This window comes from Sceloporus occidentalis, unplaced genomic scaffold, assembly GCF_023333645.1.
Source record: "Sceloporus occidentalis isolate IW3139 unplaced genomic scaffold, rSceOcc1.0.p SCAF_28, whole genome shotgun sequence".
Taxonomy (NCBI): Eukaryota; Metazoa; Chordata; class Lepidosauria; order Squamata; family Phrynosomatidae; genus Sceloporus; species Sceloporus occidentalis.
Window position 1 is genome coordinate 11,034,016 of NW_028317008.1, and position 27,908 is coordinate 11,061,923.

The 27,908-nt window shown below is 43.4% G+C and overlaps 1 protein-coding gene across 2 annotated transcripts; it reads left to right on the plus strand.

Annotated features, from left to right (window-relative positions):
* On the plus strand, window positions 1–27,541 carry LOC149299805 (diphosphoinositol polyphosphate phosphohydrolase NUDT4B-like). Of its 2 annotated transcripts, none has more exons than XM_089486148.1 (5): window positions 1–99; window positions 23,611–23,721; window positions 26,693–26,737; window positions 26,854–26,941; window positions 27,339–27,541. In XM_089486148.1, the coding sequence occupies exons 1-5, from the start codon at window positions 1–3 to the stop codon at window positions 27,539–27,541; spliced, it is 546 nt and encodes a 181-aa protein (XP_089342274.1). The 2 variants fall into 2 exon arrangements, with proteins under 2 accessions (XP_089342274.1, XP_089342275.1); XM_089486149.1 differs by having other exon boundaries at window positions 26,857–26,941.
* Window positions 27,542–27,908: the final 367 nt, after the last annotated feature.

Here is a 27,908-nt window from a genome sequence, read left to right on the forward strand (position 1 = left end):
ATGATGAAGTTCAAGCCGAACCAGACTCGGACTTATGACCGGGAAGGATTCAAGAAACGAGCGGCCTGCCTGTGCTTCAGGAACGAGCGGGAGGATGAGGTGAGAACGGCCGGACCCGCCCCCTATACACCGGCCTTGTATAAAATCATCGCCGTCCGCGGGCGTCTGTCCTGATCTAAATCATTATAGCAGCCCCAGCCCTGTATCCGAATTGGGCCATTTGGCCGTGTACGTTTTATAGCGGATTCGGGTGTGTTTGGAGGCACCTCCATCAGCTTTCCGCCCAGGTATTGTGTGTGTATAATGGGGACACAGCCCACCCAATGATGTGTATCCGTGCCATGTAGTGTAACCCACGGGATGCGTGTGATCCGGCCTTTCTTATACTTGTTACATCATTACTCGCTGGTGATGTGCGCTGGAGTTTACAAACGATACAATAAGATATAGCGGAAGTAGAATCCTTGCGTGCAGCTCGAAAGCTAAGGTTCTGCCCAGTGTCCGAGAAAGACATTGGAGTCGCTTTACAATAACCGGAGAGTTGCCATTTCAAGTCGTTCACTTCGCTATACAGTATGAAGGTCCAACCTACCGCAGGAAGAAAAGCTTATCATGCATCGTTACATCAGCAATGTTTCTTCCAAGTCTTCTTACACTTTGCTTTGAACATTATATAGGGCCAGCTTGGCCCTTCTTGCTGGAGACACTTAACAATGTTGGCTCTTCCTAAGGTATAGGAAAGGGAGTGAGTTAAAGTCACACTTTAGCGAATAAGCCCCATTATTCTAAGTTTGTCAACACTTGATGCTGTGTTACTAAGACTTTGCTGCTCCGTGGGTGACTTTTACTTGCTTTTACTCACAATCACCTGTTTTCTTTAATAATTGTGATCACTGTAACTGATTGAACCTGTTACTAATAACTAATAAGAGCCTTTATGTTTATGGATTACATAGTCTATTAGTTTCTGGGTGATCAAATAACCCAATCTTTCTTATTTCTCTAGAGTTTTGATCAGCTGTGTGTTGTTTTTTTTTGTGTTTTTCTGTTCTATTGGCGCTGTCTTCCTTTTGGATTTTGTAGTCGTAAACTGTACCAAGGATAGAGTAGGGCACTGTGAAGTTGCAGTGAGCTTTCTTGGTAGTTTCCCTTTCTTGGGTGAACCCTGATCCGGGTCCATGCTCGGGTCACTTGCGTCACATCTAGGTGAAGGAATTGAGGTCACTGAATCATCTGTTCTTGTGAGTCAAAAATCGGTGACTCATTTCCAAGAATTACATGTTAAAACATAACATTTAGCAGCTATGTCATAGGGCAAGTTTGTGATGTACCTATACATTGATGTACAGTTTGTCACTTTTATTAACATCAGTAATGTAACAATGTTAACGTCTATCTTTGCCTGTAGGGGTTAATCTGTCAATACAAAAGCCCCTCTTCCTTAAACCTATTATAGTTTTAGGGCATTATTAAGTAAATTATTGGTTATTGGTGAAATACATAGCCTCAACTATCTATTATTAATCTTAAATGATATTCAGACTCAGTTGTGCATAGCTAATGTGGAGAGGTATGGGGTGTTTTTTTTGTTTTTCTTTGTTTTTTCTTACTTTTGTCATTCCACGCATTGGATGTTGCCTCAGTTTATAATGAAATTGTGGCATTCAGATGAATGGAACTTGGAAAAAGTCTCATGTAACTTATTAACATTCTTCTATGGCCTGCAGTCTGTTAAATGTAATGTCTATAATAGCTTCAAGATAAAAAAAAAAAAAAAATTTGAATATTAAATATTTTGAGCGTCATCCAATTTCATGTGGCACGGCTATCTTGTGTGAATTCCTTACGAGCTCGAACTCTACCAAATCCCATTAGAATATATAAAGCATTTCTGGAAGCGGCTCGTGCGCCGCAAGTTTCCCATACATTGCAAGTGAACCCGGTTCCCATCAATGCCGGTGAAGACATCAGGACATGCAGGGATAATAGTGACATACCTGAGATCTCTCCCACCCCTGAGTGACCTCCCAAGATTAGTGTTTGTGAAACCTGTGATTAGGGAATGCACCCCATACTCTGTTTTATTGCATTTCATTTGTTTGAATACGAAAGGTCAGTGATCCAACCAGTGACCGTACCCTTACTAAGAAATTGTAACTGGTTATTGTAAAGTGCTTTTACAATTCTTTGTTTCCAGCCACTTTTAGGGAGCCATGCCATTAAAGCAACTGTTTAACCCCAGAATGTTACTTCTATATTTTTAATACATGTTGGTGTCTTCTTTTTTTTTTTGCGTTCATGCTGCTTGCAAATTGGTGCATGCAATCTTTAATCATTGGAGTTAGAAAATGTGACTTCTGTCTCATTTGAGCTCTTTTCTGACCACTTGTACTGAGACCTGGGAGCACTCAGTACAACTTCTTGCACAGGCTCAGTGGCACTCACATTGCTGTTACTTCCATTGACTGGAATTTGAGTTCTCCTGAGTATGCAAAATAAGCATAATTATGCATCTGACATTAAAATAGTGCTGGAGTGGCCCTTTAAGACGGTGCACAGTCCTTGCGCCAATGTAAGATTGTGCCGTTATCCAGCGTTCTGGCTCTTTCAAGAATTAGGTCTAGACAACATCAGTGCATTGGAGGAAAACATACAATTAAACGCTCAGTCCTATAGTACTGTACCTTTTTAACTGTTTTTTTTTTTTGTTTGTTCATGGATCCTTTTAGTTTGAAAACTTTGCTTGTTGTTCCATTGAAAGTCTTGCCCACTATAGGGAAAGTTAGTGTTTGGAATTTAGCTGTTCTGTCTCGCTTCCGTAAAGAATTTCACAAATGCAATTGTACCCTTTTATTGCATTTTACTAAAACGATTCTCTCATTTGTGGAAGGGGCCTGAAATAGCAATGAATTTGTAGTTAGAGACTGATCAAATTACAAATCAATCATTGCCTTGTTAAACTCTGGAAATTTCCAGCTACCTATTAAGGTGCTTCCGTTAACAATGCCCTACGATACACAGCGACCTAGATGCAGATGGACTCATAAGAGAACGTAACGTATTTAGAACAACAACGTTTTGGTGTATTTGTCTTCAAGGCCACAGTTGTTGAAGCATCAAATTCTCAAATATGAGTTTACGTGTATTTGCTTTTATTTATAAACTGACTTTTTTTTAATACTTTTAAATGGCAATTGTTTTGGCAGAGGCTGTAACGTACACATTAGTGCACTAATGGCTATTAATACAGAATATTTTGTTTATTTCGGAATTCTGGTTTCAATGCTCACATAATCAAATGCAATATAAATAAATACTTTCTATCTGCTTGTCGTCTATTTGCAACTGTAATAAACCCAAATAAACCAATGGCGGTTGGCTGGCTCTTGTATCATGGTTGTTGTAGATCCCCAGTAGCTGGATAACAACCTGTTGACTACCCCATTCGATATAATATTCAGTTACGGTATAGTTGTGCTCATTAACCCCTTCATGACCAAGGGTTTTAAAAACTGGAGGTTCCTAATTTGTACCAAATGTTCTTTAACGATTTTTCTGTTTTATGTGCCTGCACAAAATTACTTTTTTTTTATTATTTTCTATTAATTAACTGATACATCTATTTATGTGATCTGCAGCAGGGCCTGGTATTTACATGGTAAGTAATCAGCATAAAATACTATGTATCTGATGTCGATACGTAAATAACCTTTCATGAGTTTAAAGATTTCTTTAACCAAAAATTGCATAAGGGTTAACCTGTCTTTACTAATACAGCATAATATTCTCTGACACCTTCCTGGCTGCCAAGATGGGGGATAACCTTTGTATTTATTTACTTCCTAAGGTCTATGGATGTTGTAGTATAACTGATTTATGCTTGAATTCTAAATCTTAAATCTTTCGAGGCCCTGCTTTTTAATTACCGAGCTGAGATTGAGTTGATTAAATGTCTTAATCATGAATAAAGTGGCCATGGTGCTTTTTAAAATAAGGCAAACACTAGATGAGTGCTCAAGGGCTAAAACATTATTGTCGTAGATTATTGCCACTGTTATATCAGCTGGTATTTTGAAGCATGCCATGGTTAGATAAATTGCTTTTGAAGTTTCCCCATTCTGCATATAAATGTATTGTCTGTTGATGAGGAGTAAACTTTAAATAAGATTCCGGTGCTATGCACTACAACGTTTGTGCGGTAGACTTTTTTTACACGTGGTATCAAACAGCACATCATCGCTTTACCCGAAGGGCACGTAATTGCTTTCTTAATGCTTTTTGACTGCTTGAAAAAGCTCAAGAATGACCAAACACAATACCGTACTTCTGTTGTCTTTTTATGATAAAAAAAAATTCTGTTTTTGTAACTGATTACATTCTGCTGTATTTTGTCGGACATTTGAATTCTGAAATATATTGCAGCGTCTTATGCTGGCATAATCTCATTGGCTGGCCTTTCCACTATTTCAAATTTGCAATGGAGCTTGGAACCGAGCTCATAAAATTTTGTGCTGATTTAGGCGCAAGCTAGAAATGCCGGAGTTAGGGTCACATGACCAAGCTTAGGCTCCGCCTCCTAGCAGCAAGTAGGGAGGAAAGGCTAGCTCTGCATGCTTAGTTTGTCTGCATAGAAAGCCATTCATAGCCACCTTGCCTTTTTGTTAGAGAAAAGAATGTTGTTATTTTAATGGTATAGCTCAGCAGCAGGCAAGCTACTGTTACCACTCGCTGCAAAGACCTTTAAAACAGTTACAAAATGTGCCATGCCCAGTTGCCATTGTATATGTGACTATAATAACCAATCTTTGTGAGAGCCGCAGGTTCTTGTTAGCGGCAGCAGCGCTGGTGTATGCAAATATCTAGTGTAGACATCTGGGTGTGTATGTCATACTCAACCCTTCCCTTCCTTTAAAAATTCCAAAGTAAAATAACGTTTGTGTGCATTTGTTTTTCTTCAATCTTCTTTTGTATCTATGTCATTGAAGTGAAGTGATACTAAATCGTTGGTACCGGTCATTTTTAGATTGCGTTGGTGATGGCCTCTCCTAAGTTGCATAGTTCTTTGATAAGTCCTCTGAAGTCTTTTCTAATGTCTGATGGGAATCAAGGTCAAACTCCTTCCGAAATGTCTTTCAATTGTTAAATTGTTAGTTGTGTCAATATCTTGTGTGTGTTTTGGTTTAGTTTTTGGGGGAAGTAAGAGATGCAAACCTATCTGTTTGATGTTCCAACCCATCAAACAGAACATGAAAGACCACAGCACCCATGTGGTGAAGCATTCCAAGCTAGTACTTTAACACCTTAACACCCTTTAGGAGCCTACTGTCTCCTGAGCATGCTGGGATCTCCATTGAAACGCACGCATGCACGCTGGCAGGCAACGGCCTGTAAAGCCTTACTTGCTGATCACTGCAGCGTGGATCAGATTGAGTTTAATACGATTTATCACTCAAACTAAATGGTGCTCTATACATATTTAAAAAAAATCACAATAAAGCCCTATCCTTGGGGGGGGGGGGTATATATATCTGTGTGGTTACACTAAACATGAAAAACTGTTATCATGGAGAAAAAACATTTTGTAAAGACTACCCCAGTCACAGAGTGGTGGAAAATGTGGGCCTTAAAGGGTTAATAAACCAGTTTGTGAGTATTCCAAAAAAGCATTCTTCAAGACTTTGTAAAAGACTAGCCACCAGTCAGGGATACAAATATTCCTTGCTTACAGGTTAACTGTCTTTGATATACCATTAACTGGTAGTTACTGTAATACATATATGCAAATCTCCTATATATTTAATTTTTTAACGCTACGGGTGAGGCTAAATACCCCCTGTCCACCATAAACATCACCTGTTCCTCAGATAGGATATTCTGCTCTCTCTGCAACTTTTGAACCAGACTGAGCAGGATTTAGGGTCTCTGGTTTTATTTTTACTTTAAAGTAACCTTTGACCAGTGCATATCTACTTGGCCATCCATCTGCCATGATATCTAGAAATAGGCATTACAGTGTTGCATAATTCAACTTAGTTCATAGTTTGTAAAATATTGATCCATTCCTAGCCAGACAAGGTCTTTCCCTGCCATCCCAGGTGACACTAAGGATAGACTCCTCCTCTGTACCTGAGATAGGGCAGGACTCAAAAACTTTAAAAGCCCCTCCCCTCCTACTAACCCCAGTGTTTTTTCCTGCCCTACATCAGGTAGGGAGGACTCGTCATCCCTTTTGTTGTTTTCTCCGGCTCTAGGTGGAGCGCTTTTCCCTAGTACCTCGGTCCCGGCAGTGTTGAGGAAGGTTCCTTGGAGGAAGGAGAGATCCGGGAGGAGAGTGTCTTTTTTTTGTTCCCGGTGGAGGAGATTGAGACTTTGATTTCCGCTGTTAGGTCAGCCATGCATTTGGAGGAGTCCTCCACCCAGAAGAGTGACCATTTCTCTGGTGCCAGCTTCTCCAAGCAGTCCGCCTCCTTTCCTGTTCATCCTGCACTATCTGACATCATCAAGCAGGAATGGCTCCACCCGGAAAGGAGGGTTAACCTATCCAGAAGGGTTAAACCCACGTTTCCCTTTGATGAAGACTTTACTCAGTTCTGTGCTACCCCGCTGGTAGACACTGCTGTTATGAGGGTCTCCAGAAAGACTGCTTTACCGCTTGAGGATGGCTCTCATTTCTCTGACCAGATGGAAAAGAAAGCCGAGGCTGCAGTAAAGAAATCTTTTGAAGCTTCTGCTGTCGTCCTTAAACTAGGTATTGCTTCTGCCTCAGTTTCCAGAGCAGTCAAGATTTGGCTCTCCCAGATTGAGGAGGATATTGCTGCCAAGACCCCCAGAGAGACTATTCTCAAGAATATTGCTGCAGTGAGATTGGCCGTGGATTTTCTCTGTGATGCCTCCATTGAGAACATCAGAATGACAGCCAGAGCTTCGACGCTTTCAGTGGCAGCTAGAAGGGCCTTGTGGCTTAAGGCCTGGGCGGCGGATAATGCCTCTAAAACAGGCTTCTTAATATCCCTTTTAAGGGTAAGACTTTATTCGGGTAAGAGCTGGAGTCCCTTTTTGAGAGAACCACAGGAGACAAGCATTGGATGCCTCAGCGAAAGCCTCCTTCTAAAAAACGGCAGTCCTTTCGGCCATTCTTCCCGGGACAATCCAGGCCCCAAGTACTCTGCATGACGCCTCCTCCATTCCGGTGGGAGGGAGGCTCCGATTTTTCAGGGACAATTGGTTCTCGCTCACCCGAGACCCTTGGGTGAGAGCCATTGTATCGCACGGCTATCGTCTTCAATTCAAGACCAGACCTTCACAGCGTTTTTGACCTCCCACCTTCCTCCAGACCAGGCAAGACGGTCGGTCCTGTTATCCACCATTCAGCAGTTGACAGATCTCAGAGTCCTGGTTCCTGTTCCTTGGCCAGAACTAGGCCAGGGGGTTTATTCTCCGGTTTTCTGGTCCCCTAGAAGACGGGAGGTCTTCGTCTCATCATAGACTTACGCTTTTTGAACGGTCATCTCCAGTTTGTCCGATCTACCCTCGACACCTAATGCCTCAACGATTTCATGTCTTCATTAGATCTGAAGGATGCACATTTTCCACTTTCCCATCCATACATCGCATCAACGTTTTCTGAGAGTGGCGATTCCTTGAGGTTCGGCTGTCCAGCATTTTCAGTTTCAAGCCCTTCCATTCGGATTGTCAGCGGCCCCAAGAGTCTTCACGAAACTTTTGGCAGTCGTAGCAGCACATTTCCGGGTTCAGGGAATTTCGGTCATTCCTTATCTGGACGATTGGCTTATCCATGCCTGGACGGCGCAGATTCTTCGGGTTCACATTTCCATGGTGGTCGACACGTTACAAGATCTCGGCTGGATTCTGAACTGGGACAAATCCTGCACCATTACCTCTCAACAACTGATGTTTCTGGGTCTTCGCCTGGATTCCTGCTCCGGGAAAGCTTTCCTTCCTCCTGCCAGGATCAAGGGGATTTGGCTCCTAGCTCGCAGGGTTCGCTCTGCACACCGAAGCTCCTTGAGGTTATGCATGTCCCTACTGGGCAAGATGGTCTCTGCAAGGTATGCGGTGCCCTGGGCCCTGGCCCACATGAGAACTGTTCAAGGATCTGTCCTTAACCATCTAGAAGACAACCCTTTGGCCCTGGACAGGCTTGTCTGTCTTCCACCGCATGTCAGAGCCTCCCTCGCCTGGTGGCTCCAACGAAACATCCTTGCTGCAGCTGATGGTCTCTTGTCTCCAAGGTTCTTCTCACCACCGACGCCAGCATCAAGGGGTGGGGCGCTACATTTCAGGACCTGTTTGGGCAGGGTCTCTGGTCTCCAGCTGCGAAGCTTCTTCCTTCAAACTGTCTGGAGTTGCTTGCAGTAGAAAGAGCTCTGCATCACTGTGAACATCTGCTGCCGGCAAGGACATTTTGCTTCGCTCCGACAATCAGGCTGCGGTAGCCTATATCAACAGACAGGGGGGCACAAGCAGTCCTCGACTTCTCCGTATATCGCCCAGGATTTCCTTTTTGGCAGAGTCCCGTCTTATGACTCTGTCCGCTATCCACCTCAGAGGTTCTCTGAACGCAAGCCGATTTCCTGAGCAGAACTCCTGTGCTGAGCAGCGAATGGGCTCTGCATCCGGCAGCCTTCGACCTCATCGTCCAACAGTGGGGCTTACCCGAGATCGACCTGATGGCATCCAGAGACAATGCTCAGACTCCTGTCTTCTTTTCCCTCAATCCTCAGGATCATCCCTTGGCGATAGATGCCTTCGCCTAGGAGTGGAATTTCCGTCTCGCCTACGTTTTTCCTCCGTTTGCTCTGATCTCCAGGGTCCTACAGAAGATCAGGAAGGACCATGCCTCCGTGATCCTGATAGCACCAGACTGGCCCAAGCGTGTCTGGTATTCGGACTTGATCACTCTAGGCCTCTCTCCCCCTCTGAAACTCCCGACTTGGAGAGACCTTCTGCATCAGGGTTCATTCCTGCACCCAAACCCTGCCGTGTTCCGACTGACGGCCTGGAGGTTGAGCGCGAACTGCTGAGAGCGCAAGGTTTTTTCTTTTCCTGTGGCTGAGACTCTTCTGCAGAGTAGATAGGTTACCTCTCTGCGATACATTAAGATCTGGAAGAGATTTCACAGTTGGTGTTGTTCCAGGGGAATTTTGCCATCTTCCCGTTCCTCGGCCTCCATTTTGGACTTCTTCCAAGAGGGATTCGACAGTGGACTTCAACCTTCCACTATCGGGGTGCATTTTTCTGCCATCAGTGCTCTCCTGGGGTCCGAGCTTATATCTCTGCCTGCGGTTAGACGTTTTACCAAGGCCATCGTCTGGATGCGTCCTCGTTCTGTCACCAGGATGGTTCCATGGGACTTGAATCTCGTTCTTCGTAGACTCACGTTACCTCCTTTTGAACCTCTTCAGTCAGTTTCTCTGTATTTTCTATCGCTGAAGACGGCTTTTTTAGTAGCCATTACTTCTGCTCATCGGATTTGTGAACTTCAGGCTCTGTCTCTGAAGGAACCGTTTCTCCGTTTTTTCCCGGATAAGGTGGTTCTCTCTTTACCACCGGAGTTTGCACCCAAGGTTCAGTCGGCTTTCCACAAGAACCAGGAGATCGTGCTGCCTACCTTTTTTCCTGCTCCTGGCTCAGCCTCCTTGAGGCTGTTTTGTCTCCTTCAGTTTCCCACCCTTCTGCTTTGGTACGTCTATCCTTAGTGTCACCTGGGATTGGCAGGGAAACAGGAAGTTCTACTTACCGAGAGCTTCTTTTCCCTGCCAATCCCTGGCGACACGTTTTTGTTCCCTCCCTTCCTTTCAATACATTTTGTTGCATCAGGTTGCTTTTCCTGTGTGGTCTTTGGTATTCACTGGGGTTAGTAGGAGGGGAGGGGCTTTTAAAGTTTTTGAGTCCTGCCCTATCTCAGGTACGGAGGAGGAGTCTATCCTTAGTGTCACCAGGGATTGGCAGGGAAAAGAAGCTCTCGGTAAGTAGAACTTCCTGTTTCTGCTGTCCTGGGCACACCCAAGTGATTTTAAGATGACTAGTGAAGGTGTATATTGTTATTTAGAACGTATGTTCAGCTGAGCTATCATGGTTGTGACTGGTACAGCTGTGTCCCGATCCATGCATAGAGGCCTCTTATTAGCGCATCACATTATTCCCATATTATCTGATTTCATACGGTATGTTATTAGCCTGTCCGAGCTTCAATCAGTAGAGTAATATTCCAAACCATGTGTCTGTGTTAAGGGCCCTGTTAAATGTCAAACTTTCCTTCATTAACAGCTTCATTTGTATTGCAATCGCTTTTCAACCCTATCATCAGTTCTAGTGAAGTATCACTCATTGTTTTATCTGCATAACCCAATGAAAAGTCCATTCAGTAGGACCCTTCCATTTCACTGGTATCGGTATTTCGTATGAGGCATATTTATGTCAGTAGGCAACTTTCTTACACGAAGCAGGATGGTTTGCATGGATGGCAGTGTTTTCCCAGTGCGATGTAGAGGTGGTATTCGCTAACCAGGCTTTGGAAGGTACTAGCCGGTGCTGGCTTTAGACATACCAGGGCTCGACAAATCCCAGGTCGCCATGGCGACAGAGAATTTTGTCCTGGCGCCTAGGTTTTGTCAGCCTCTTACATCCATAAAAAAATGTGGATGTAAGAGGCTGAGTAACCACACGGGGGCGCTGCTGCTGCTGTCTGCCCAGGAGTCTGGGCAGACAGCACAGCCACTCAGAGCCCGCCCCCGAGCCTGAGATCTAGGGCTGCAACTAACGATTATTTTAATAATCGATTAGTTGGCCGATTATTTTTTCGATTAATCGGATAAAAAAAACAATATGCAAATTTTGTTTATTTAAAATAATTTAATGAACTGGATGTTAAAAAACAACTTAAAATTTACATTAACATTCTTATTTTGTTATGATGTAATAAAAAAACAATATTTTCAAAGTACAAAAACCCAAACACAATATTTATGAAACAAAATAACCCCAAACATTCTGAAAAGAGGTGGACTATTACTGTTCAACAAACTTTGCACCCAGCACTTTGCACCCAGCCCTGGCACTTTGCACCCAGCACTTTGCCCCACCCCTGGCACTTTGCACCCGGCACTTTGCACCCAGCACTTTGCACCCAGAACTTTGCACCCAGCCCTGGCACTTTGCACCCAGCCCTGGCACTTTGCACTGTACCCCTGCACCCAGTCTCCAACTCTGCCCTGCACCCAGCCCTGCCCCCACATTCTGCCCTGCCCCCACACTCACACCCTGCACCCACTCTGCTCTGCACCCACACTCACACTCTGCCCTGCACCCAGTCTCCAACTCTGCCCTGCACCCCCACTCTGCCCTGCACCCAGTCTCCTGCCCTGCCCCCACACTCACACCCTGCCCTGCATCCCCACCCCCGCCCTGCACTCAGTCTCCTACCCTGGCCTGCCCCCCCACCCCCACTCTGCCCTGCATCCCCTGAAACCCCACCCCCACCCCCGCGAATCGCTCTGTGCGAACGGAGCCACTCGCACAGAGCGAACCGCAACTAAAAGAAGGCGCGTGTAGCGGAAGCGGGGAACGCTCGCGGAGGTAAGTAAAAGGAGCCGAGTGCTCCAACAACGAATCGATCACTCGATTAATCGATAACGGAAATCGTCGACAGTGATCCTGTAGGCTGAAACCGCGGTTGCTGCAAAACCAGCAATCGTGTTATCAACTGCCACAGGCAGCTTCAGGGAAGGGGGTTGTGTGTTGATTGGTTCCCCACACAAGTGTGGGGACCTGACCCAACACCCCCTGCTGCCTGATCGCTCCATGAGAGCGACAGTGCAGCATTAACCCCTTCAATGCCGGGATCGCGGCATTTAGGGGTTAATTCCCGTTTTGTACGGGGCTCTGCTGCTGGTGGTCTGCCTGGACAGATATTGATGGTAAAGGTATCACCCTATTAGATTTTTTTGTCTTACATACACGTGGAGCCAAGGAACCAACACATATACCGAGGAGTGGTTTTGATATACGCGCTAAAAGCTTATCCACATTGTGAGTGCATTCATTGAAGCCTTGTACCGGAGTTACATTGTTTTTACTGTATCACACTATATTTTTTTCTCTTTTTCCTTTTTTTCTTTATATGAGCTATTCGTGATCGCGGTTTTAAAGCGCCCCTAGACAGAAGTCAAATTTGTATTCCCTTTTTCAACATTCCGTGGAGAGTGTTTGTAGGGTTGCAGCTATAGACCCGATACCAAGAAAGGAAAGTATTTCTTTTTCTTTCTTTATTTTCACTTTTTTGACACTGGGTTTCACTTTTTCACGGTCTGCCTGGAAGCCCAGGCAGACCAGCAACAGCAAAAACGAGCCCCCACAAGCCCTTTGATGATTCCTTTAGGCATGGAAGCCTACAGCAGTCATCAAAGACTCCCCTCCCTGCAATGGCTGGTCTATAGACCAGCAATTGAGTCCCAGCTGCCAGAGGCAGCTTCAGGGACAGGGGAGAAGGTTCTTTGGTCTCCACATGAGTGTGGACACCAGCCCCAACACCCCCCTGCTGCCTGATCGCTCCATGAGAGCGACAGTGCAGCGTTAACCCCTTCAATGCCACACTTGTGTATGACACATTCGTGGCATTGCAGGGGTTAACATTTTTCCCCACAAGCTTGTGGGGACTAAATGTCAGTCAATGCTGTGCTGCAATGGAACATCAGCATCGAAAGAGTTAAAAAAAAAACAATTAATAATAATAAAAAAACAGCACTGACCTGAAAGTCCAGGGTGCTTCCAGGTCAAACGCTGTGAGTTTAGTAAGTGGGCTGATGATGATCAGATCACTGCTAACCAACTGTTAGTTTAAAAAAAATCCTGGCTCCTAACTTTTTTACCTGGCGCCTAGATTCACAACAAATTTGTCAAGCCCTGAGACATACCATATGTAAGGCCAGACTGTTGTCTCAAACAAACTTGTTCTGCAATGTGCTGCTTTTGTAAGGTTGTCTGAGACCATTTGTACTAACTTTACATGAATATATATGTGATTATGCTACACGCTGAATCACAGGTGTTTTATAGATGAAAACCATAAACGGCAAAGTCTGTGTTGTAACTTTTGGAAATCTTGTTTTGTGGCACTAAATGGCCAGACTTGCGTATCTGTGCTGTCCGGCAGATAGGTAAAGTCAGCATTTTTGTGGGCCTTTGTATTTATAACTTGCTACTGGTGAAATATATCATTATTCTAAAATATTTCGTGCTTCTGTTTTAATGGTTTGCATGTTTTAGAATATATATATATAATCACACACACACACACTTTTAGTATAATGCCCCAAAAATGTCCAAGAAATTGCATATGAAAGTACTTCAATATGCATTTTGTTGAAAATGAAGAAATAAAAAGTATTTAGAAAGAAGCTATTGCTGCTCACAGGAGCCAATCAGTTTCAGGAAAGCAGAGGAGTGCTTTTTGCACATATGGTGTATCGTTACTCATTTGTGATATTTGCCAACTCGGCACTGTAGCTGCCCTGATGCAAGTATATTATATAGAAGATGTGGTGAGAGGGAAATGCTTATGGGGGGTTTTGACGAACCTCCCCATACACTTGCAAGGGAAACATGATGTTAAAGTGGCCTCTCGGTATCGTGTGTGTTAAAGTGCATCTGATGGCTGGCATGTCGCTTTAAATGTGGTTAATTCATGCTTGAGACTGTTCTAGGCACTACGGTTCCCTGGGTGCATTGCATTAGTAATACTTTGGCGCGCTTCACTTGTGTACTTGTACAGTGTTATTGCATCATGGGTTACAGAAAATAGTTACTAAAATATTTTCACTTTGTTAGCACAACCTTCAGCAGTTGTTTGCCTGAGAAATGGAAAAAGTACCCTCTGCTTATTTATGTACATTTCAAAACACTTTGTATGAGACTTAAATACAAGCCAGGCATCACTTTGTGCTTTTACACCTGATAGTAACTTAGATTTTTAAGCCAGAGCTTCGCTAAATGGCAGGCGCTGATTAGAACTATTCCACAAAGCCGTGGATCATTGGGCGCAATGGAGTTATCCGGTTTTATTGTTGTTCGTGGAAAATCTGACATGACTCCAAACGACGTTTGTCTGGTCAGCACATTATGGCACTTACTCTCGTCAAATATAAATAATCAGCGTCCATACTTTTAGAGGCATAATCTATGCTGTTTACATCCCCGTTTCCCTGATTAACAGCCAAAAAAACCCCCTTTAAAATAATGTTCGCATAACCAAAGATATTGGACCGCTCGACCACACATTGCCACCTCGACAATGAATACATATGAAAGCACATTCATATCCATTTATTTTGTACAAAAATCCCTCCTTAACCCCTTAATGACAATTGCCGGTCCTGGCACGGCACGGAAAAGCATGTGCTTTACGACAATTGACGTGCCAGGACCGGCACGTCTTTAAACGGGTGCAGAAAGCGATCTACTATCGCTTTCTGCACCCAAAAAGCGTTGCTGAATGCCTCGACCTCGAGGCATTCAGCAACGCCGCGATCGGCATGAAGGGGCCATCTCTGGCCCCTCCACGGGGCGTCAACATCCGCCATACTTTGTATGGCGGCGGACGCCCGTTTTAAAAGCGTTTAGGAGGCGATCGACGATCGCCTCCTAAACTTAAATGGTGTCGCTGGAATGCCTCGATCAGGAGGCATCCAGCGACACCAAACACTAACCTTTTGATGGGCTGTGACCGCTCCGGAGAGCGGTCACAGCCGCAGCTGCCGGCAATCTTCGCCATCAAGGAAGATGGCCGCTGCCCTGTAACAGGAACCACAAATTTTAAAAGTTCGCTAGATGGTCCAGACCATCTAGAGAACTTTGGCTTCACTTGCAGGTTGAATACAGGTACTGCATTCACCATGCAAGTCAATGGAGCCCAGCTTTCTAATCACAGTGTGATTAGTAAAAATAAATTAAAAAATAAAATAAAATTAATAATAATTAGAAAAAAATAGTAAAAAACAGTAAAATGTAAAAATCATTTCCCACTGATGTCACTATCAGGGGAACCTCCAAGTTGAAAAAAAATGTTAAATTTTTTTTTTAAAAAAATAATAAAAAAAATATATATATATATATATATATATATAAAAAATATATTTTTGTGAGCAAGTCCTAAAATTAGCATATTAGCTTAAAACAATTCTCGCATGGAAAGAGTTAAAATACTGGCATATTAAATGCCCGTGGGGTGTCTACTTTTAAAAAATGTATGATTTGATGGGGTAAATTGAATGGGCCAGGTTCAACAACGTCCCAATTAACACGGGGGGAAGGATGGCCACACATCTAATTTCCAATTAGAAAAATGCACACGTACCAAATGTGGCCTTTTAGTTCCCCCCAAAAATGACACACCCATGCATGTGGGGTATCACTGCACTCAGGAGATGTTGCTGAACACATTATGGGGTGTCGTGTGACAGCGGCATATACCAGGAGCTGTAAATTCATACATAAAGTAGGTGTGTGTGGGAAAAATACACACACAAAAATATTACTGCAAACTTTGAAAAAATGCTGGTGGTAAAATATGTGCATGCAAAGAGTTAAAATACCAGCATTTAAAATACCCTGTGGTGTCTAGTTTTGAAAAATATATGGTTTTGTTGGGCACACTGAAATGGCCCGGCTCAAAGATGTACCAAATAGGGCATGGGCAGTGGATCCCAAATGCCAAAGTTCAACATTGAAAAAAGCGCATGCCCCAAATGTGGCCCTTTTGCCCCAAAACAGCCAGGCAAAATCATTCATGTGAGGTATCGCTGTACTCAGGAGATGTTGCTGAACACATATTGGGGTGTTTTGTGATAGTGACATATACGAGAACATTTTAATTCATACCTGAATTAAAATGTGTGTGGAAAACCAAATGCAAAAAAATGACTACCACAAAGTTTGACAAAGACTGGTGGTAGATATGGTGCATGGAAAGAGTTAAAATACTAGCATTTGAAATACCCTGGGGTGTCTAGTTTTCAAAAATATATGGGTTTATTGGGCACACTGAAATGGCTCGGCTCAAAGATGTACCAAATAGGGCATGGGCAGTGGATCCCCAAATGCCAAAGTTCAACATTGAAAAATGCGCATGCCCCAAATGTGGCCCTTTTGCCCCCAAACAGCCAGGCAAAATCATTCATGTGGGGTATCGCTGCGCTCAGGAGATGTTGCTGAACACATATTGGGGTGTTTTGTGATAGTGACATAAACTAGAACATTTTAATTCATACCTGAAGTAAAATGTGTATGACAAAACAAATGCAAAAAAATGACTACCATAAAGTTTGACAAAGACTGGTGGTAGATATGGTGCATGGAAAGAGTTAAAATACTAGCATTTGGAATACCCTGGGCTGTCTAGTTTTCAAAAATATATGACTTGATGGGGTAAATTGCATTGGCCGGGTTCAAAGATACCCGAAATGGCACATGGGGGGAAGAATTACCAGATTTGGAAAAAATGGCTTTGAAATAGCAAAACGCTACCTGTACTTATTGCCCCATAATTTGTAGAAAAAAGCAAAAAAACATAAAAACATTGGGTATTTCTAAACTCAGGACAAATAGTAGAATCTATTTAGCAGGTTTTTTCATTACCTTTTATAGATGAGTAAAAGATTTTTCAACTAAAAGTTAGAAACAGTCATTTTTTTTCTAAATTTTTCACCATATTTTATAATTTTTTTAATAGTAAATAATATGATACAATCAAAACAATGTCATCTGAAGAAAGCCCTTCTTGTCCTGAAAAAAACAATATCTAATGTGTGTGGGTTCAGTAAACGGGAAAGAAGAAAATTACAGCTAAACACAAGCAGCGCAGAAATGTTAAAAAGGCCATTGTCACAAAGGGTACAAAAAGTAAAATCAGCCTTTGTCTCGAAGGGGTTAAAGAGAAGCCGCAGCTCCATGACTTCTCCCCTATTAGACGCTTTGCACCGCTGATTAGTGGCTTGAAGTAGCCAAACTTTGCAAGAAAGGGTTCCTATATCAAGGGAGCACTTTCTATACATACGCGCGTGGTTCTTGTTGGACTATACAGAACACTGCAGGTAGTTTCAGATATCATATGTATCAAAGTACATATGATGACTGGAGCATAAATGTCTTAAAGACCAAAATATACAGTACATGCTTATTAATTTAAAAAACAGAATTAGAATGTAGTCTACAGCAGGGCAATAATTACACTTCCGTATAGCGTGTGTATTTCTTGACAGACCCCCATTAATGCCATTTTAGGTATTGCCTCTTGGGTAGTTAAAAACAGAGCTGGGGGGATTTTAGTTATCAAAATAAGTACTGGCAACCATGATTTATTACAAGAAATTCTTAAGTCTAAAGCAGTTCAGGGACTGTGAAGTGGTTGGTAATTCAGCTGCTGGGAATGGAGGTCCCATCCGGGTTTTGTGAGGATGTCTAACCTGAGATTGCCGTTACAACAAGGATTTGCTTCCTGGTGCTTAGGATTTCACCTACCGGACACCAGTCATCTCTATACATAACCAGTTTGTGTCCAGCTGCTGGCTTTAAACAGCCAGCCAGGCATGTGCACATAGGGGTTATGTGACCCTACATTAGTAGCATGGCACTTCCTGGCTCCTGTTTTGTTAACTCGGCTCCAACATGTGCAGGACATTTCTTGAGCCCTGGCCTTAAAGGGTTTGGTCGCCAGACTGGTAGTTTCAACTACGTATTATGGAAGGCTACCTCCAGTGAGTGCGCTGTGGGACCTTCTTGGGTTCTCCTGTATAAAGCATTGTTAAATCGGCAAGATTTCTTAAAAGCTCATGTACAGATGGAGCTCTGCATTATACAGAACCAGTATGTGTATGAGTGACAGACACCAATGTCCATGTAGTGAGGGAAATACAAAGAAATGCTGATTTAATTTACTGTAATTTTAAAAAAAATATGCCATTGTTTTCCATTATACAGCAGATGCATTTAAATGTTAAGATATATATTGCTTCTAAGCTATTTTATGCTTATTTCACAATATCAGAGCTTGTTTTACAGTCTGCTGTAAGTTGGGGAGGGTGACAAGTGATGTGATGAGACATTCTCATGCCCTATGTGGTATCTTATCTCCTGGTTTCCATTGTGATGTAAAAAGGCTGTTGGGTTTTCCGTTGCTTATTGCAAATATCTGAAAACTCTCTCCCTCTGTTTGTTTAGTTACCTGACTCAGGCTGGGTTTAGTGAGAGCGAAGTTTTGAAAACTGACCTGTTGAGTTTTATTGTTCACACTCCTCCACCCAGAAACACAAATGGGGGTTAATCACTAAAGATAGAATTGATAGAGCTGCTTCAGTATCTTTACATAACAATACATTACAAGGTGCTTGGCCCAATGAGCTGCTGCTGCATGAAGAGCTTGACTGGCCCAGCTTAATGTATAGTTAAAGTGGTGTGATTTCTTCTTTCTCCTTACACATTGAGTTAAGCATAATAAAGAGCCAGATGCAGTCAATCATCCTGGAGAAATGAACCACAAGTCTCCTGAAAACTCTTTCTAACAATGGCTTTACCCCGTTGAAAACCTTTGATTCATGCCGTTATAAAAAAAAAAAACTATCATGATGGCATGGAACATTACGAAGAAAGTAGCGGTGTGCATGCCCGTGCTACTTGGCGGCCGTACACGGTGGTTCATTCATGTGTAGTGAGTGCTACTGATTGGCCAGGTAAAGTAAAAAATAAAAAAGGTTATTCTCGGGAACAGCCATTCATGCTCCCTCACATCGGACATCTTGCAAAATCACTTGATCAAGCAAGACTTGTTTTTTGTTTTTTTTTATGTATAGTGTGTGCGTTTTTTTTGGGGGGGGGGTTTAGTATGCCAACAGGTTGCTGGTTTATCTATAGTTATATCAGCTGGCACACGGGGGGGAAAAGCCTCTCATCCCAGTTATGTAGGGGATCAGACATTTTGGCAAAACCAGCCACCCTTCATCTGTGTGTATAAAAAAAATGGCCGAGTCCCGAGTCTCCCATTTTGTATTGACTCTTTTGGCGATACTAACTTTTGGATGTTTAAAGCACTCTTGTTGGCCCACCCTTTTCTACCGCTCTGATAATTGCTTGAGATCTGCGACATACCCTGTGGTTTATGATGTATTAGACAGACTTTGCAATCGCAGGTCGGTTGTCCATGTTTCCAGCTCCGATGATTAATTTTCCGTTCCATAAAATCTCCTGTATTAAAGATTAGAAAGAGCTGCCAGCACTTGCACATTTCATGCGTTCCATGCCATCATGGTTAATTGACCCAAAAGGCAAGATTATCCCCATCTCGTTTGAGTTCCATGTTAAGAGCAAATACACGTCCTGTTGTATGTAACTCCTATCCAATTAGCAATTATATTCATTAGAATATGTCTGCTTATTGGTGATTTAAGTATCCCCAGCTGTGGATGCTGCCATGTTATCAGGACTCTATCTTGTTTGCATTTGCTTTGTGGGCAAGTGTGGGAAGGATTGAAAAAGGTGAAGTGATCAGTTATAAGAGGTCTTTTCTTGCGCATGTTTTGCAGACTTACACCTTTACTCTCACTAACACAGAGACACTAATTTTAAGACATTGTGAAAACTAGACAACCCAACATTTCAAGAAGCTGATTACTACCTTATACCTCCCGAAGCTTTTTAAAAAGCAAAATACATTTTACAGATACTTATTGCAATTCAGCCGTGTTTTTCATTGACTGCATATGGGGGGAAAAATCTGAAAAACTGTGCAGTATCTCTTCACCTCCCCCTGTCCCTATAACTACCCGCCATCAGGGACCTTAGGACATAGGACGCAGATTTAAGGAGGGGAGCAGGAACAAGCTCCCATGCCATCAAGAAACAAGCAACTGAACAACTGAGACCAAACTTAAAATATCTACTGACCGTAGAGTTTCCCCACAAACCATTCCAGGGTTCCTTTTTTAAAGTAACAAAATATGACACTGGGGAGGTTGCCTGCATCTCCAGGGGGAGGTTGCCTGCATCTCCAGGGGGAGGTTGCCTGCATCTCCAGGGGGAGGTTGCCTGCATCTCCAGGGGGAGGTTGCCTGCATCTCCAGGGGGAGGTTGCCTGCATCTCCAGGGGGAGGTTGCCTGCATCTCCAGGGGGAGGTTGCCTGCATCTCCAGGGGGAGGTTGCCTGCATCTCCAGCGGGAGGTTGCCTGCATCTCCAGCGGGAGGTTGCCTGCATCTCCAGCGGGAGGTTGCCTGCATCTCCAGGGGGAGGTTGCCTGCATCTCCAGGGGGAGGTTGCCTGCATCTCCAGCGGGAGGTTGCCTGCATCTCCAGGGGGAGGTTGCCTGCATCTCCAGGGGGAGGTTGCCTGCATCTCCAGGGGGAGGTTGCCTGCATCTCCAGCGGGAGGTTGCCTGCATCTCCAGCGGGAGGTTGCCTGCATCTCCAGCGGGAGGTTGCCTGCATCTCCAGCGGGAGGTTGCCTGCATCTCCAGCGGGAGGTTGCCTGCATCTCCAGCGGGAGGTTGCCTGCATCTCCAGCGGGAGGTTGCCTGCATCTCCAGGGGGAGGTTGCCTGCATCTCCAGGGGGAGGTTGCCTGCATCTCCAGCGGGAGTTTGCCTGCATCTCCAGCGGGAGTTTGCCTGCATCTCCAGGGGGAGGTTGCCTGCATCTCCAGGGGGAGGTTGCCTGCATCTCCAGGGGGAGGTTGCCTGCATCTCCAGGGGGAGGTTGCCTGCATCTCCAGGGGGAGGTTGCCTGCATCTCCAGGGGGAGGTTGCCTGCATCTCCAGGGGGAGGTTGCCTGCATCTCCAGGGGGAGGTTGCCTGCATCTCCAGGGGGAGGTTGCCTGCATCTCCAGGGGGAGGTTGCCTGCATCTCCAGGGGGAGGTTGCCTGCATCTCCAGGGGGAGGTTGCCTGCATCTCCAGGGGGAGGTTGCCTGCATCTCCAGGGGGAGGTTGCCTGCATCTCCAGGGGGAGGTTGCCTGCATCTCCAGGGGGAGGTTGCCTGCATCTCCAGGGGGAGGCTCAGTGGTTGCTGCAGTCTTTGTCCAGGACCCATGACATTGTGGGCTGTTTATACAAATGGCTTCAGGTGGGTGGTAGTTAGTGGTCTATAAATGTATTGTTGTTTGTAACCTCCAGTGCTGGAGCATCGTATCCTGACCTTGATTTTGTTCTTCATATGCCACAATCTTCCGTCAGCCAAGACCCAGTTGGCCCGTCTAATGTGTGAAGAGCTTAATCAGTCCTTAGTCTTGTAATCTTCTTGGTTTCAGTATGTAATTTGACTATTCATGTTTAATTGTTTATATGTATATATTTCTCTGCAACAAAAGCACATTCATCAAAAGTGACTACTGCAAAATGTTGAAGGATTTTAGCAATTAAAATGTGGAATGAACTATTGCAGTTTCAGTGAGTACTAATATAGCAGTACGCGATAGAAAAATCGTCACAAACATGTACACTTGGTGCTAGCCAAATGTAACTTGGGAGGCAAAATTGTAGTGGTATTTTTTGCTTATATATATAACACGGATAACACTCTTTTGAAACACCATTCTCCAACTTTACTGGAAATATACTAAATGTCAAGAGCTACATAGCCTCTATGCTAACAGTTGGAACTTATACTAAAAATCATTTTTGAAGGCATGCATTAATAAATGTAGAAACCTGTGAATACCCATGGAATATCCCATAAGAATAACTGATGCCCAGGAAGTTCTGTGCTTTTGTGGATCTGGTGAATGTCCACTCCCTGGATGACTGGAAAATCCGACCCAATTAGGAAATGTCCTCATAGGCTGAATATTCCACCTGGTGTGTTTTTATTTTCCGGTCTTTTTTTTTTTTTAATTTTTTTTTTTATGGTGTTAGATGCACCCCCCCCCCATTATTGATCACCATGACCACACATAATGTAGAATTAATGTTTAATAGATACATTAATGAGAAACCATGATGAAATACAGATTTCGGAGGATCTAACAAACTGGTAGAGGCATACTATCTCTTATTGAGCTGGTAGGCGTTGTTTGAAGGCAAGAAGTTCGTAAAAAGTATGCTTGTTTGCTCTTTTGGAGGATTTATTGGCTTCCTCTTAGGTGCACGTTTCGTAGGCTGTGATTCTTTACTGTGCGGTGTACTGCTGTTTGTTTTTGTTGATATTTTTTTGACTTGGCGCAGCCCTGATCCCAGTTTGTCACTCCGGTGACGTAATATGCAGCGTTGTCTAGGTTGATGCAGGTGAGTAGTTCTCCGCTGTCGGCCTACAGCAGTAAAGTATCGCCTTGAAATATAGTGCATAAGCCACATTAACTCTCCTCTAATGGTAACCTATGGCTCAGCATGTGTCATAATGTTTGCCTTTACTACTTAACGGCATACACAATCATTTTACCTCTTTGCATTAGATGATGTTGGCATGAAAAACTGTATTTGTCTGTGTAAGACGAATGCCGTAGTTCTTTAACCAACTATTTCTCTATAAATCCAGTGGTATTATGCCCACTCACTGTGAATTTGTTTCCAGAAAGTAATTTACTGACATTTTTGCCTTGATGACTCCACTGATGTTACAGACAATACAATCCTCCCAGGACAGTTTTCCATTTTGATATACCCCTGGGGTAGTATGGACAGACGGCCAATTTGCAGACATGCAACTTAGTGAAAATACCTACAATTTCATTATTATCGTAAAAAAACATTGGACCGTTTGTATAAAGAGTAATTCTGGGGCAAGAATCTAAAATGTACAGAAATAAAATTGATTACCTTCTAATAAGTGATGCATAATTTTACATAGAAAACATGTCAAACATATACAAGCTGAAGCCAGTGTCCTTTTTTTTTTTTTTTTTTTTTTTTATTTAACTAAAGGTTTTTGAGCACCTTTGCAATGTGTGTGACACATTGTGTAAACCATATACAACTACCGCAAATAGCAAAAAAACCATACATTTCAGGATTTGTTCTAGTTTTGGAAACATTGTATGATGTGACCCCACAGGGTTGCTCTGTGGTTTGGTTGATCCAAGTCAGACTGGCCCTTTTTAAAGAATTTTAGGCCCCTGCTGACACACGAGTTACAGGCATGCTTCCGCCTTCCAACATGATCTGACGTTTCTTGCCAGTGATTGGCTGCTTAAAGCTTTCAATTAGTAGCAGAAAAGCGCTTCCCTTGAAAGCAGAAGGAGGACTTTACACACGCACCCTGAGATCTGAACAGACCCCTCCACGCAGCTTTCACCAGAGCCGGTGCTGCAGATGACTGGAGTTGTATTTGGCCAAATGCACCTCTGGCAGGGCATTTAGCTGGGCTAAATGGGGCAAATACATTTCAGGGATCCCGCAGAATCCCCCCTATGGATTTACAAAACGGACCACAGAGCTATTATATGCATTAAAGTATATGTGTGTGTGTGTGTGTATATATATATATATATGTGTGTGTGTGTGTGTATATATATGTATATATATATATACACACAAGCAAATGTGTGTGTATTTTAACCTTTTTTTTTAAAGCAAGAAACTCCGGTTTGTGACATAATATTGTCTACTATTTTACAGATTCTTTTAGTGAGCAGCAGTCGGTATCCAGATCAGTGGATTGTGCCAGGAGGAGGAATGGAGCCTGAGGAAGAGCCAGGAGGTGCAGCAGTGCGGGAGGTGTATGAAGAGGTAAAGCCTTTCAGTGTTGTGCAATTTCTGCTGTTCGCAAATGTTAAAGGCAGGAAGTAGGACACAGAAAAGAACAGTGTTTTGTATGGGAAAGGTTTTAACACACAAAATGAAGGGCAGTATTGGTGGCAAAGCTATCCTCTTTCCATAATAATAATAATAATAATCTGCAAAGAAACAATTTCCGTGACCTTGGTTTAGTTGCCCTTCCTTAACCTGCGCTGTCTAAAGATAAGGTTTTTCTGTGCATTTTATATTATCTGCTGATAATCCAGTTGTTTATTAACCTTAGGAAAGCAGGTATTGAATTACGTCCATTGTGCTTGCTGGTTAATGTTGAAGTCCTCTGGGGACTTTTCTCTTTTGGCATTTAATGCGGGATAGTGTAGTGATGACAAACTGTGCTATGGTTGTTATATGATGCGGATTGTTCTGCTCCCTTGGTGCTTTCAATTCCAAGAAATCACGGAGTGTGAATGCCTAATGCTCACAAACATCGAGCTAATTACTTTGACTGAGTTTGTCCGTGAACCCAACTTTGTTGCATTAAAATAGCCCCTAATGTTTCAAATGAAGTATCTCTAAGGTAATTACTGATACAAAAACCACGTGCAACCTATATCTAGTGTTGATTTCAGTGGGGCAAAAGCTGTTACAATTCCCCTTAAAACTTAAATCTTACTCACCTATTCTGTTATAATTTGATAAATTTTCAGTAATTTTAGAATGCTGTTACGGCTTGGCCAACAGTATTTAATGCGAACCATACATCTTCCATTTAAGCAAAATTAAAAAATATTTCTTACTAGTGTTGGTTTAAGATACGTTTTTCAGACAATACAGTATACTAAGTTTTCTTGTATTTCGTGCACATAACCGTGGGTGTGATAAAACCTATGTGCTGCTTGTGGAATAAGTGTGGCGAGCAGTGCAGGGCGCTTGTTGATCTGTAGAGCGGATCTTGTTATTTTTGGAACATGCCATTTTGGTCCTGTAAGTGACTATAATAGGTGTCTTTACACTGCTGTTTGCATTTCTGTTAATAACTATGTGTTGAGTGCCATCTTGTGGGTGCTTCGGTTGTAGTTCGCTTTCAGTGTTTTTGCACTCTAGAAATGCTGCTGTTGAAATACATGTGTGTTACATGTTTGGTTTTGATTACACTGGACATTAGGGCTGCAACTAACTATTATTTTAATAATCGATTAGTTGGCCGATTATTTTTTTCGATTAATCGGATAAAAAAAAATATGCAAATTTTTCTTTTGTTTAAAATAATTTAATGAACTGGATGTTAAAAAACAACTTAATTTACATTAACATTCTTATTTTGTTATGATGTAATAAAAAAACAATATTTTCAAAGTACAAGAACCCAAACACAATATTTATGAAACAAAATAACCCCAAACATTCTGAAAAGAGGTGGACTATTACTGTTCAAGAAACTTTGCCCCAGCCCTGGCACTTTGCACCCAGCACTTTGCACCCAGCACTTTGCACCCAGCACTTTGCACCCAGCCCTTTGCACCCAGCCCTTTGCACCTTGCACCCAGCCCTTTGCACCTTGCACCCAGCCCTTTGCACCTTGCACCCAGCCCTTTGCACCTTGCACCCAGCCCTTTGCACCTTGCACCCAGCCCTTTGCACCTTGCACCCAGCCCTTTGCACCTTGCACCCAGCCCTTTGCACCTTGCACCCTGCCCTTTGCACCTTGCACCCTGCCCTTTGCACCCTGCCCTTTGCACCCTGCCCTTTGCACCCTGCCCTTTGCACCCTGCCCTTTGCACCCTGCCCTTTGCCCTTTGCACCCAGCCCTTTGCCCTTTGCACCCAGCCCTTTGCCCTTTGCACCCAGCCCTTTGCACCCAGCCCTTTGCCCTTTGCCCCTGCACCCAGTCTCCAACTTGCCCTGCATCCCCACCCCCACTCTGCCCTGCCCCCACACTCACACCCTGCCCTGCATCCCCTGAAACCCCACCCCCACCCCGCCGTGGACCCCCACCGCCGCGAATCGCTCTGTGCGAATGGAGCCACTCGCACAGAGCGAATCGCACATAGACATGAAGAATACTTACCTCCGGAACGCGTCACATCCGTCACGTAGCTGAAAGAAGGCGGAGACTGCAGAGCGTGTAGCAGAAGCGGGGAACGCTCGCGGAGGTAAGTAAAAGGAGCCGAGTGCTCCAACAACGAATCGATCACTCGATTAATCAATAACGGAAATCGTCGACAACGATTTCCGTTATCGATTATTATAGATTTTATCGATTCGTTGTTTCAGCCCTACTGGACATCATTTTTAAACATGTGCATTCACAGGTACATTTTTTTTCGTGCAATAATGACTACATTCCTGTTCCAGTCTCACGATACCTCTGAATGTTTCCTATAACACTTGGATCAGTGTCTGGGGAAACCCAACTGGGCTAGCTTGGTGATCAGTGGTGTGGAATTTTCTAATACCTCTTTGCTGCTTGCCTCTTGAACCTTCAAAATCAAACACATAGAAGCCTTGAAGAAACTGAGTGGGGAGAAGGAGGAACTACAATAGTTTTGGCTATCAACTACAAACAAGTCCTCCCATGTTCTTGCTTAGTCAGTTGCTACCAAGCTCATGGGCTTTGCTCCTTTCTCCGACCTTAGTCTATTACACAAGCTGGAAATACGCTACTGAATCCTATCGCCTTAGCTGCCCGGCAAGTGTTGGCTTAAGTTTGGAGGTCACTCGTCTTACCTTCTCTTCAGATGGTCCATCTTCATAACCTAGATGTGATAATGAACATGGACAGGCTTACGAACCTCGTATATGAGCCATCAAAGACATAAGATCTAGACCCCTTGGCTAGCGCATACAGCCCTGTAACCCCTATGGGGACTTCCTCTCTGGGGTTTTTCTATTTTGTTTCCCTGTGAATTTTGTTCTGTTAGTCCAATGCCCCATTAATTTCTCATCTGCTTCTTCTTTACAGGCCGGTGTAAAGGGGAAGTTAGGAAGACTCCTGGGAATATTTGAGGTGAGTTTTTGCTGGGTTTGAACCATTTCAGACTGAGAGATGCAAAACGTATAGACCTGTGAGATTTTAGATATGCACCTATTTTTCTTACGCTTTTTTTTTTCCTCTTATTTAAGCAGAACCAAGATAGAAAGCATAGGACTTATGTTTATGTTCTCACAGTGACCGAAGTGTTGGAAGACTGGGAAGATTCTGTGAACATTGGTATGCATATTTTTCTTAAGTAGGGGGTGTCAGTGTAAACTGTGACTCTAGATATGTATCCTCGTATTCATAACTATAAGATACTATGGGAATTGTATGCAAAGTGTGTGTGATTCTGGTACCATGTTACATGGTCCAATCGGCAGGAATGTTCCATTGGTTGCCATGGTGATAATTATGCTATACAGTTACTTATTGTATATAATGAAATTATAGAATTGTGGGTTTTTTATATATTCCACATAATGGGCTTTGTTTGCTAGTTTCTCTTTCAAGTTAATCTTGTTTGGTCGTGCATAATGCATAGCCAAGTCTGTGGAATTCCTTAGGTCACTTCACTGGTTGATCTATGCATTGTACAGGGCACTCGTGACACTTATCTTTCTGTTTTGTTCAGGGAGGAAGAGAGAGTGGTTCAAAGTTGAAGATGCACTTAAGGTCCTGCAGTGCCACAAGCCAGTACATGCAGAATACTTGGAGAAACTGAAAGTGGGGTGTTCTCCAACCAATGGAAATTCCGTGGTTCCCCCTTTATCAGACAACACCTCTCTGTATGTTACTTCTGCACAGACTTCTGGGCTGCCATCTACTGTGAGATAAACTGTGCTATGGGATGACCTCTTGCTCATGTTCATTCAGGAGAATGGCCTTTGTGATTCTCAAGCAGACATCTTTATGATTAGACCTGGATTCCCATGCAAAATGTACTAAAATCATTTGTTTTTTCCCCAACAGCTTTGGTATTTTTGCTTTTAAAAATGTAAAATAGTATTTCATCAAACCAAAGCCATTTTGGATTTTTTTATGCCTTAAAAGGCCACTTTTTTCCCCCATCTCATGTCCATTCAGTTGCTAACATTGGCACACCTGGCTTCTGTGCAGCGGCACTTTTTCTCTCTTCAACTGCTGTGTTGCTGAAAGGGCTTTAACTACTTTACTGCTGGATGCAAGTTTGGGCCTTTTTGGC